At 40.4% G+C, this 13,282-nt stretch overlaps 1 protein-coding gene across 1 annotated transcript in view; it reads left to right on the plus strand.

The window, feature by feature from the left end:
• The window catches only part of Cerkl (ceramide kinase like), a 105,482-nt gene that overhangs the window by 85,536 nt on the left and 6,664 nt on the right, over positions 1–13,282 (plus strand). The window contains exons 6-10 of the mRNA XM_051167129.1: positions 8,484–8,558; positions 9,269–9,446; positions 9,527–9,586; positions 10,319–10,344; positions 10,430–10,538. Coding sequence (XP_051023086.1) covers positions 8,484–8,558; positions 9,269–9,446; positions 9,527–9,586; positions 10,319–10,344; positions 10,430–10,538 — 448 coding nt within the window. The remainder of the gene's footprint in view (positions 1–8,483; positions 8,559–9,268; positions 9,447–9,526; positions 9,587–10,318; positions 10,345–10,429; positions 10,539–13,282) is intronic.

Here is a 13,282-nt window from a genome sequence, read left to right on the forward strand (position 1 = left end):
CTCAACTGCTGCCCCCTCAACTGCTGTCCCCTCAACTGCTGTCCCCTCAACTGCTGTCCCCCTCAACTGCTGTCCCCTCAACTGCTGTCCCCCTCAACTGCTGTCCCCCTCAACTGCTGCCCCCTCAACTGCTGCCCCCTCAACTGCTGCCCCCTCAACTGCTGCCCCTCTCAACTGCTGATCCCCTCAACCCAGCTCTTTGTTTAGCACATTTCAGCAGGTGTGGGGGAGGGGTGGAGCCAAAGTTACAGGTAGTGTTTAAAAAAATAACTGTTCCTGCAACTAAGTTGTATAAAATCAGACGATAGTTGCAAAACTTGAAAGGTCACTAAACAAATGGATTTCTAGCACTCCAAAAGAATTTTGCTTGAAGATAAGTGTAGTGGAGCATGCCTTTAATCCCAGCACTTGGGAGGCAGAGGCAGGTGGATCTTTGTGAGTTCGAGGCCAGCCTGGTCTACAAATGAGTGTAGGACAGCTAAGGCTACACAGAGAAACCCTGTCTAGAAAAACAAAAGAAAATTTTGATTGAGCACTCATCCTACTTGAGGCTCACAGGGAGCCGTCTTCACGTTCCTGGATTGTGATGTGTGTCGTGTGCTGTTGTGAGCAGAAGCGTTGTGTTATGCATCTTAAAGCCGCTTTAGGGCAATGCTTTCGTATTCCTCTTCTAATTAACCCCAGGGATGAAGGAAATGATGTCATGGGATACTATAATCAATAATCCTAAAGCGCCCTCGCTAATTATGTGTCTGTACCAAAACCTTTACTGTAAATCTGATGTAGCAAGGAAACAAATGATTGATTTGTCTTCCTTCTGGATAATTCTAGGTGCATCAAGAATGACATGGCCAATACACAGGCAGTAAAGCTCTAAAAGATCATTGAGAGTTCTAGTCGAAGGTCCCCAAGAGTAAAGGTTGCTAGGCTACTTGTTTGCAGACCAGGACTGCAAAAAGTCACACTGAACATTTGTTAAAACACTTTCCTGGGTCCAATCTGTGTGTGTGCTCATACACACACACACACACACACACACACACACACACACACACACACACACACAATTCATGCCACAAGTTGGAGGTAAAACCTAGGAGCAGGTTGGTGTTGCCAGTGCTTATTTTTTAGACTATGCCTCTGTAAATTCCCTTGGGAACCTTAAAAATTAGAAACTGATTCATTAGAGTGGGATATGAGAAACAATCTTTTCAAAGTTAATTTGTTTCTATCAGTTGATTTAAAGGGCTTTTCTTCCCCTATTTTTTTTTTTTTTATTTAAAATGTGTTTATTCACTTTATATCCTGGTTGCAGGTCTACTCCTCTCCTCCTAGTACTCACCTTCACACATACCTTTACCCCATTCTCCCCTCTCCTTCTCCTCAAGGAAGGGAAGGATCCCCTATGGCTATCAATCCACCCTGGCACATCAAGTCCTCTTCCACTGAGGTCAGACAGGCAGCCCAGTTAGGGAAATGGGATCCAAAGGGAGGCATTGGAGTCAGAGAGGGCCTCTCACTTCAGTTGTTGGGGGATCCACATGAAGACCAACCTACATATGTGCATGTAGAACCAATCCATTTGTGCTTTTTGGTTGGTGGTTCAGTCTCTGTGAGCCTCCATGGGCCCAGGATAGTTGACTCTGTAGGTCATCTTTTGGAGTCTTGGACATCTGTGGCTCCCTCAAGCATTTCCCCAACTCTTTCATGTGGCTGCATGTGCTCTGTCTAATGTTTGGCTGTGGGTCTCTGCATCTGCTTCCATCAGCTGCTGGGTGAAGCCTCTCAAAGGACAGTTATGCTTGGCTCCTGTCTGCAAGCATAGCAGAGTAATAATAATGGTGTCAGGGATTGCTTCTCTCCCATGGGATGGGTCTCAAGTAGGACCAGTCTTTGGTTAGATTCCCTCAATCTTTGCTCTATGTTTGTCCGTGCACATCTTGTGGGTACGACATATTTGGGCTCAAAGGTTTTGTGGGTGGGTTGGAAGTCCTTGCTGGCTATGGCAGGGGGCTACTTCGTCCTCGCTGATGTTTAAACTGACTAATAAGAGCTGATCATAGTTACATGTACAACATGTTTGGAATATGTGGACATCAGGGAATGGCTAAACTGGACTAATCCCCATATGCGCTCCCCCCCACGTGTTTATCATTTTCTCGTGTGTGGGAAAAGGAGTTCTACTCTCAGTAGCTTCCAAACATGTTACACATTAATTACACTCACCATGTCTTCAATAGGACTCTGGAGCTTTCTTTCTCCCACTTGGATTTTGCCTCCTCCATTGACCAGCACGGCCCCATACTTCCCAGCTCTCCACCACAGGGGCCTGAGCTCCTGCTCCCAGCTTCTGTGAGCTCAGTTTGCTTCTTTATTTGGTTGGTTGGTTTTTCTTTTTTTGCTTTTTAAGTTTTTCATGTTTAAGTGAGATTTTTTTCTACCGTGTTTGTCTCTCCACACCTTATTTTACTGGACATAACATCCTACAAATTTGTCCATGCTGTCACAAATCTCCATGTTATCGTCTTTTTGAAGGTTGCATTCCATTGTAAATATACACCACATCTTTCTTCATGCATTCACCCAGTGGGCACTGAAGCTGATCCAGAATCTTGGCTGTAGTGAAGAGTGACACATGAGCATGGACTTGTAGCTGTGTCCCTGACACATTGACTACCGTTCCATGTCCCCTCATCCTGTTAGTAACAATATTACCCTCTGCCTTCTGCTCTCATGCCGTGTGTGTGTGTGTGTGTGTGTGTGTGTGTGTGTGTGCATGTGCTTGTGTATGAGTGCGTGTGTGTGAGTGTGTGAGTGTGCACATGTGTGTGTGCATGTGCTTGTGTGAGTGTGTGTGCATGTGTGTGTGTGCTTGTGTGTGAGTGCGTGTGTGTGTATGTATGTGAGTGTGTGTATGTGTGTGTAAGAGAACACATTACATAATTTGATTCTAGTGGCTAAATAACCTCCATTGTAGATGTACACCACATTTTCCTTGCCCATGAATCTGTTGGGACTATAGGGATTGATGGATCATTTCGGTTATATGAGTAGTTCTACAGTAAGCATGGATATGAAAGTATCCCTGTGATATTCGACGTGGAGTCCTTGTGCTGTTTTAGGTTTGTTGAAAAGCTTCCATGTTGATTTCCAAACTGGCTACACCAGTTTACATTCCTACCAATAGTAAACAAGGGTTTCTCTTTCTCCACACCTTAGGCAGCTTTGGTTGTCATTTGTCTTTTGGTAGGGTTGTTTGTCTTTTGTTTGTTTGAGGTTTTTGTTGTTGTTGTTGTTGTTGTTGTTAATGTTTTTGATGATAGCCAGGCTGAGTGGGATAAGATAGAATCCAAAATGGTTTACTTTGCATTTCCCTGATTTCTAAGGATAATAGACACCTTTCCAAATAGCTATCGGACCGCTGTATTTTTTTCCTTTAAGAACTGTTTATTCAGTTCATCACTGATTAAATGACATAGGATTTATATATTCTAGATATTAATCCGTTTTCTGATGTGTAGTAATCAGAAGAATTTCTCTAGTTCTGTATATACCTTCTCATCCTGATGTGTCCCTTGATGTATAGAAACCTTACATCTGTTAATACTTAGTCTAATTCTTATGCTATTAGAATCCATTTCAGAAAAATCCTTGCATATGTCCATCTTTTAAGCTATTATACCTGTATTTTCCTGTAGCAATTTTGAGAGGTTAGATCTTATGATCATGTGATTTCTGTCTCTTAAGTTCAGTTATGCAACTGTATTGTTGATTTGGTACCTTGGACAATTCTTACATTCTTGGAATAAAATCAATGTGTTGACAGTATGTGATCTTTATAGCATGTTGTTTAATTCTGTTTGCTAGCTCCTCTGGAGAATTTTTATCCATATTTTTCAAGGAAAGAGCTCTGTAGTTTTCTTTATTATTGCTGTGTCTTTATCCTGTTATGGGATTGGATTCTGTAGAATGGCCTTGGAGAGAATGTGAGCTATAGAACAAGTTTACATCATTGTTCCGTGGTCAAGGTTTCCATCTCTGTATCTTTCCAGCCTTAGTATATATGTTACCAAAGGAGTGGCTACTAGGGCTTTAAATTGTATTTCCAGCACTAGTGATTGTCAGCATTATTTTATGTATGTGCTGGCCATTTGTGTGTCATCTTTAGTGAAATTACCTATAATATTTACTCACTTTTTAAAAAACCAAATGTTCTGTCAAGTTAAAAGAGACATTTCATTTCCTTGCATGACGTCAGTGTTCTGCATGATCATGTTTGGTTAAAAGCAGACTTCACATACAGCGATGGCTCTGCATATTCATAAAGGAGCTGAAATGTTCTTGTTACCTGGTAAACATATATCATGATATGGACACTGCAGAAGAATTAGTAGAATTCCCAAGAAAACTGAGGGCTTTAGGGAAACTTTGGAGAACACAGAACCTAGACACCAAATAGTTTTCACAACAGAGAGGAATGTTTGTGGCATATTATCTGCGAACAAACAAATCTACAATGAATAAAACAAGCATCCATCATGGGTGTATTTCTGAAAAGAAGACCCTTCCCCCAATAAGTCGGCTGAGTGACCAAGATCCAGAAGATGGCACTGCTGTGACAGCAAAGCCCTTCCAGCAGGTCAAGCGATGGGAGGGGAAGACAGCCGTGCATGCGTGTTCTGATGTTCACATTAAGTGCCACCACCATGTGTATAAATTTCTTTCTTAAAGATTTCTATTTTAATCATGTATGTGTTTGTATCTGTGTGGGAGTATGTAAATGTGAGCCCCTGGAGTTTAGGAGAAGGTATCAGAACCCCCTGGGCTAGAGTTGTAGGCCATTGTGAGTTGCCTGATATGGGTGCTGGAGACTGGACTTGGGTCTTCTGAAAAAGCAGTATGTGCTCTTAACAGCTGAACTATCTCCCCACTCCCATTTTCCCTTAGTTTCTAACAAAAAATATTTAAAAGGCAAGAACATTTAAAAGTAGAGAAGAAGTTTGTGGAGCAAGGACATAATAAAATAGTACATTCTTTACTAGAACTATTATTAACTCATAGATTAGTGCTTTACTGAGGCATCCTTCTGCAGCAGATGGGAAAAAACACAGAGGACCACAGCCAGACATCACACACAGAAGAAGAGACCTTGGAACCTACAGCTCTAAATGAGATGTTTCCATCAAAACCTTCCCCTCAGAGCCCAGGGAACGCCTTGGAGAGGAGGTGGAAAGAGTTTAAGAGACAGAAGGCAGACTACCAATAAAAGACTTGATACCCTATGAACATATAAAGGGGGAGTAGGTCCCCCTCAGTCACAGTCATAGGGGAGGGGAGTAAGGGGAAAATGGGAGGGAGGGAGGAATGGTAGGATACAAGGGATGGGATAACCATTGAGATGTAATAAGAATAAATTAATTAAAAAAAAAAGAGAGAGACAGAAGCATAGAGGACGAGTCCCTCCAGATCAACTGAGCAGGCTCATGTGAACTCTCAGAGACTAAAACAGCAAGTGCAGGGCCTTGGCAGGCCTGCCCTAGGTCCTCTGTGTCTATAGTCGATAGCATAGCTTTCAGTTCAGTAGTTTTATAGGACTCCTAAATGTGTGAACAAGTGGGTCTCTGACTAGTATTTCTGCTCTAGGGCTCTTTTCCGTTAGTTTGCCTTGTCCAACTTTGATGTGATTTATGCAGCGTTGTCACAGGCCTTTACATCCACACCTTGACTTAAGCAACTTTATTTCTGAAAGCCAACTCTTTGTAGATAGGAGCCTTACATTGTTGTTTTTAGCAACTTTCATTGTACCTTTCCTCTATTTATATATGCATAGATACATGCTTATTGTTGTGTCAGGGTTACCCACATTGTTCAGCACAATAACCTGTGATCCAGGTTTGAGGCTAGAGACAATGACTCAGTGTAGGTGTGCACCAGGCTATGCCACTCAGCTTCATGGAGGTCTGCTCTTTGATGTTGGCATGGTGACAAAGGCACTTAAAAACACATTTCTCAGGCTGGGTAGCCATCACAAATGACATGTCTGTATTTTGGATGTGAGCCCCAGCTGTGGGATATCCCATGCATTCTCCAGTCCTGTGGGTGATCTCCCACTCCACTGAGAATTTATTGGTCTAAGCAGAAGAGTTTCAGTGGGGTGTAGTCCTATGTGTACAGTTTTGTCCTTGTCACCTGTGTTTGTGGGGTTAGAGGAACAGCATGGAGCTCTGCCTGTCTGATGACTCCCATTGAAGGTCTTACAGTATCTAACTCGTTGTCATTGGGATTTGTGTACAAGTCATATGAGGGCCTAATTTTATTCTCCTGCATGTGGGCATCCAGTCTCCAGTGTTAGTGACTATAACTTACTTTTGTTGTTGTTTTTTGTACATTTTCAGAATATCAGTTCACCATAAGGGTTAGAGTTTTCCATTTGTGACCTTGACACTATATTCTACTGATGTATACACCTGCCTTCAATGTCAGTAGCATGCTGTTTCACTGACAGTTTTAGTAGATTTTGAAGTCAGGGTACACTGCCTCCAGATTTGCTCTTCTTTCAAGATTGTGGTAGCTATTTGGAGCCTTATTTTCTTTCTTTCTTTCTTTCTTTCTTTATTTCTTTCTAATATTTTTTGCTTCAATGAGAAATGATATAAATTTTCATGGAGATTGCATTGAATCTTTTGATAGGGACTGCCTTGGAAGTGTGGCTATTTTAGCAGTATTTACTCTCCTAGTTTATGAAAACAAGATATCAATGCATTGTTTTCTGTCATCTCAAGTCTCTTTCACCAATCTTTCAAACTTTAAGTTTACAAATCCTTTATTTCTTTAGTGAAATTTGCTTCTAAATATCTTTTGCAATATTTGTAAGTGGGTTTATTGTCTTTATTTATGACAGGTTGCTATAAGTAAATAAGAACAGTATATGCATATAATAATTTTCTATCCTGCAACTTTACTGAAATCGTTGGGGCTTTCTAAATGATCTTGCTATTTGCACTGATGACAATTTAAGTCCCCTTTTCCTGATTTCTTCCTCTTGTTCTCTTGACTAGCTCCTTGGCCAGGACTCCTAGGATGATTTGGAACAGGACCAGTGAGATTGATATATTTGTCCTTTTCCCAATGAGTAGCTTTCAATAAACAGGTTGCATTCCTCCTTGAACTGAACGATATATTAAGTTATTAGAGTCAGAACATAGCTTGGTTTTGGAGAATCAGCAGTTAGTAAGGTGAAGTTTGTCGTAGCACTATTGCTAGAGTTCTGCCTTAACTATGCTTATATATTACTAGTAATTAAGACATTCTTATTATTGCTTAATGCTTAGTTATGTAACAATTATTCCAGTGACATCTTAGTTGACAGTAGTAGTGGCCTGATGCTTCAGATTCTGTACCTGACACTGAAGGACACAGTTGCAAGCGACAAAATTGAAGTACTTATTCACGGTTACAGAAATGTCCCTTCCCAACCAAATCCAGGGAGGAGTCTTCGTCTTGGGGCCTAATGCACAACAGACCCACACTTTCCCAGCCCTTGGCCAGTGTTGCCTTTGGCTCTTCCCATCCCCCATACTTTTCAATGCCTTCACTGGCCTAGAAGGAGGGCTTGCTTGTTATTTCCCCTTTGGAAGAGGCCTGTATGAATTCGGTCACACATAAACACCAGAGGGCCTTTACTAGGCACTTCTCCCCTCAGTGACTGCATGGAGGAGCCCTGGAGTGTTTTTGAACTACCCTAATAGTTATAAAATTCAGAAACTATGGCTTGCAAACAAATTTTTAGATGACAATACTCAAGTTAAATATTTCCTTCACATGGAACAGTTTTTCTCTCAGCTATAGAAACCAATTTGAAGTGAGAGTTGGTCTGTAAGAGGCACAGAGTATATTTTTAACACACTTGCCAGAATTTAAAGTGATATTGCATTTTTTTCCATTATTGATCGAATTTTTCTCATTTATATATCTATGCATTTATCTTTGTTCAGTACAGACATTCTTCTGCTCTTCGTGCCCATTTTTGTGTAGAAGTTTTAGGCTTATTAATTGAAACTGAATGGAATAAGCCTCTATAGAATTGTAACTTTGAGAGAGTAATATAAACATCACGATCAAATAGCTGAGTCAATAAACTACTCTCTAGCTTAGTGTTCCAGAGAGAGAGTAAAGACCTTACACATGCTAGCAAGCACTGCACTGCTGGCCTGATACACCCAGTCCAGTTTTCTAACATTCTGTGGGATTTTCTAACTTTTAAATCATTTAGAAGCTTAGCAGGCAGTTCTGCAAATATTTGACAAGCATCTGTGCTGTGAACAGAAAGCTGTATTTCTAATGGTTCTGTCAACTTTTCTGGCACAAACTTCCATTACTTTTCATTTGAACCTTACATGGTGGTGGTTATGCGTAATAAGAGCACATGCTAATTTACAACACGTACTCTAGTGGTAATATGTGTTTTTAAATTGTTTCGGCAGGATCTACAAATGTATTGGCACACTCTCTCTGTGGAATTGCTCACATAGTGACTGCAACTATGCACATTATAATGGGTAAGAATTATTCTAGAGATGTGCAGGTAGAACAAGGAAGTTTTTGTTCATATAAGTGACTATTGTGTTTCTGTCAGCCTTATCTAGGAATGCTTAAGTTCTCTGTCGCTAGGCATAGAAATGTTTGACTAGAGCTCAAAGGCAAGGCGTCTTCTACTTAAATTGTCTTTCACCTCAACTACTTGCTTTGAAAAGAGCAATAAATGAAATTTTACTGTAATCTTGGTGGGAAAAATATTGTAATGATGTTCAAAATGACAATTTTAAATAAAATGGGAAAAGTCCATGCATACTATTTGCATTTGTAATCTGCACTGTTGTTTGATTGCATCAAGACTTCAGGCCTAGTATCATATTATCAAAGGAGGAAAGCTACCACAGCATACCCTTGGGTCATAAATTATCCCGTGGGATAGCATTCGAGTTCAGATAAATGCAATGCAAAACTAATATTAACTGTTTTCTTGGAACAACTGCTTCAGCATCACATCCTTAGTCTCACTGTATGTGAAGTAGATATAGACTTTCTTTGCTCATCACCTGAAAAGGCTGTAAGTGGCATTTACAGTTGCTAAAGCAAAAGAGGTGAAGAGAAAGCAAGGTTAGTAGCTATGATGTGTGACACCTTGCAGCATCTCTTAAGTAAATAAACAATCGCTCTGCTGTTGCTGGTTCAACCACTCACTGATGGGCTGACTACCCTGCTCAAGGTCACATACAGTCAGTGGACGTCTGCACCTTTAGCTCTGCTGGCAAGCTGCTTCGCTTTGGCTTCTCGGCCATGTTTGGCTTTGGTGGAAAGACTTTGGCTCTGGCAGAGAAATACCGATGGATGTCCCCTCGTCAGAGGAGAGACTTTGCTGTAATCAAAGCATTGGCCAAACTTAAGTAAGTGTTCCTCGTAAGGCAAAAAATTCTATCTTCCAATGCCAATGGCTATTAATAATTAATTTCATCCTTTTTTTTAGGGCAGAGGATTGCAAAATATCATTTTTACCAGCTGGTTGCTCTCAGGATGAACAGGAAAGGTAAGGAGAAGCTCTGTGTACTCTTGTAATCTTTACTTAGCTTTACTTTTAGTAAAATATGTACAAGTGATTTGTCTGCATATATGTATGTGTGCCATATACATGCCTGGTGCCCCAGAGGCCAGAAGGCGGGTGTCAGATCCCCTGGAACTGGAATTCTAGATATTGTGAGCTGCCATGTGGTGATGGGAATTAAGTGTGGGTGCTCTTCACCACTGAACCCCGTTATTTCTCTTTAAAGAATAGTCTACTTCACATAAGCAATTAATTAGACTTGTGGTCTTTGGCTATTTTCTTACACACTAATGACAAATCTAGAATAATAGATTCTACCTCTTCCAGTAAACATAGAGTTTACCTTCTGTCTTCAGAAGAAACCCTCCATCCAGACTGAGAGTGAACAGCTGGTCCTCCACTGCTCTAGCCACCTAACACTTATTAGAGTGCCTGCTATGGTCCAGACTTTGGGTACAGCCATGAGCCTTAAACCCAGTCTTCATCCTTATGAGAATTTATGGAGTAGCATGGAATTTAAATATTAAAGCAACATTAAGGGAAGGTTCCAGTTATTAAAAAATGAAAATTGTTCCTTATAATACATTTATACCTTAAGGGATCTTTGATTTAGGAAAGTTTTGCACATGCAATTATGAGCTCTCTACTTGCCTCTTATTTAGTAGATATTATCTTTTCACATGTGTGACATGTTTTTGTTTGTCACTCTACTTCTAGAAGAGCACAGAGATCTCCAGCATCTGGTGAGTCAGAAAGAATGTGCTTGAAGTCCTCCCTGGTGCTGGTGACCGGGGAAAGAAAGTAACCAGCCACCTCCATTGTCTTTAGACGGCTGTGACCAATGGCAAGCCATCCAAGGGCAGTTCTTGAGCGTCAGTGTCATGGCAACCCCCTGTCTGCATTCAGTGGCACCCAGAGGCTTTGCACCTGACACCAGGTGAGTATTATGGTAGCTGTTAATGCTGACTTTTTAATAAATAATTTTCTTCTTGGTAGGAACTTGTTAAAGGTGTATTCTCTGATGGAAGAGCCGAGAATAAATGTCAGTGAATGGAGTGCTCTAATACAAATGGGACTTCCATATCATCCTCTTGACTGCCCATCAAGAATCAGGGACCATTATGGAAGAGGGTTGTAAAGACTTTAAGAGCCAGGGGCCAGAGAGGGGTGTGCAGTGGAACAGTACTTTCTGGAAGTGACAGTACCAGTGCACTCATGACTGTAACAGCAGCTGTGGTTGCCTGAACAAGATCTGTGTAAGATCCAGCCAGTCAATGTTCTAGCATTGTGTGGGGAGGGGCTAATAGTCCCCAACCCCTAGCTGAGGAGCTACTAACTATTTATGGCTTCTGAGGCGAGGAGGAGTCAGTTTTCTCTAAGGATGTGACCACTGGCAGACTGATCATACTCTAGTGGATGGCCCCACACTCATGAGTTTATGAGCAATACAAATCAGTGGATTATTGGGAGACAAAAGATAGTGTGCAGTTGGAAAAGGGTGAGAATATAGGGAGTAGATATGGCATGAATTAGGAAAAGAAACAGGAGTTAAATATGATCAAAATACCATTCTGATGGGTGTAAGATGAAATCTCAGTGCCATTTTGATTTGCATTTCTCTGATAACTAACGACGCTGAGCATTTCTTTAAATGTTTCTCAGCCATTTGATATTCCTCTGTTGAGAACTCTCTGTTTAGTTCTGAGCCCCATTTCTTAACTGGGTTATTTGGTTTGGTTGTGTTTAATTTCTTGAGTTCTTTATATATTTTGGATATTAGACCTTTGTCAGATGTAGGGTTGGTGAAGATCTTTTCCCAATCTGTAGGCTGTGGCTTTGTTCTCTTGACAGTGTCTCCTGCCATACAGAAGCTTCTCAGCCTCATGAGGTCCCATTTGTTAATTGTTGACATTAAGGCCTGGGCTGTTGGTGTTCTGTTCAGGAAGTTGTCTCCTGTGCCAATGTGTTCCAGGCTCTTTCCCACTTTTTCCTCTAAGTGGCTTAGTGTCTCTGGTTTTATGTTGAGGTCTTTAATCCACTTGGATTTGAGTTTTGTGCAAGGTGACAAATATGGGTCCAGTTTCATTTTTTTACACATAGACATCCAGTTAGACCAGCACCATTTGTTGAAGATGCTATCCTTTTTCCATTGAGTAGATTTGGCTTCTTTGTCAAAAATCAAGTGACCAAGTGTGTGGGGATTCATCTTTGAGTCTTCAATTCGATTCCATTGATCTACAAGTCTATTGCTGTGCCAGTACCATGCTGTTTTAATTACTGTTGCTCTATAGTACAGCTTGAGATCAGGTATGGAGATTCCTCTGGAGAATCTTTTATTGTATAGGATTGTTTTTGCTATTCTGGGCTTTTTGTTTCTCCTTATGAAGTTGAGAATTGATCTTTCAATGTCTTCAAAATATTTTGTAGGTATTTTGATAGGGATTGCATTGGATATGTAAATTGCTTTTGGTAAGATGGCCATTTTTACTATGTTAATTCTCCCGATCCATGAACAAGGGAGATCCCTCCATCTTCTGATGTCATCTTCAATCTGTTTCTTCAGAGATTTAAAAATTTTTTTTTCAAACAAGTCCTTCACTTGCTTGGTTAGAGTTACTCCTATATATTTTATATTGCTTATGGCATTATATGAACTTCTCAAAAATAATAAAATGTTTTATAAAAGAATAAGAATTATGGGTTAAAAGGTAGTTTTTCTTTGTATGATATTAAGTCTTCCTAAAAGATTTGTCTACCCAATAGATTGTGAACAAGTATTGAACTGTAAAAAAAAGACAAAAAAATTGTCACATAATTACTGGAATTTTACTAACCCTCTGGATGAAGTGTCCTTTGGGTCTTGTTGACAGAATTGTGTTATGCCTCTTTTGTTTGCTTTCACTTCACTACTTGTTAAGACTATTATACTAACGTTGATGTTTCTTGTGAATGTCTCTTCTCTGCAATTTTTAACACAAACATATCTTTACTATGAGGGCTGGAGAGACGTCTCTGTAGGTATGAGCATGCTCTCTGGCAGGGGATCTGTCTTGGATTGATGTTTTCAGTTAAGAGAGACATTTGGTTTTGCTTAATATGAACAGTGGTGCACAGAAATCTCTTGGCTACATTTTAATGAGATATGCAGTAAGACATCTTATATCTTCATAGAGTTAGGGGTATTCTTTCTTCTGCACATTCTTTTAAGCAAATGTTCATTTTTAATCTAAAAGTAGTTCTTTTCTGAAAGCAATCATGTAGAACAAAGGAGAAGAGATACTATTTATAAAATGATATAAGCAAGAAACATGATGTATAAAGGCCATGCCATGAACACTCTGGTGCTGTTTGTTTCCAGGGGGAAAAGACAACATTGTGGGTAGGAGGAGCATTGGACCCCCTTTAGCAGTTAAGAGTTCTGCTGCTAGCTACTCTTTGATTGCCATTGCATGCCTTCCACTGGGAATGGTCCATCCTTACATAGAATGACTGGACAATGAAGTGACATCTAAGGTTCCTCACAGCTCTAGCCTGAGCCTCCATAAGGTTAAAGGCTCCTTTGAGTGTCATTGTTATTTTGGGGACAACTTCGTGTTTGCACTAAAATCAAACATGAAATTACTTGTATGTATTTCTGTAAAATGCCTTCTAAAACTAATGCATTTGTGGCTGGCTGTGTTT

This window comes from Acomys russatus, chromosome 24, assembly GCF_903995435.1.
Source record: "Acomys russatus chromosome 24, mAcoRus1.1, whole genome shotgun sequence".
Taxonomy (NCBI): domain Eukaryota; kingdom Metazoa; phylum Chordata; class Mammalia; order Rodentia; family Muridae; genus Acomys; species Acomys russatus.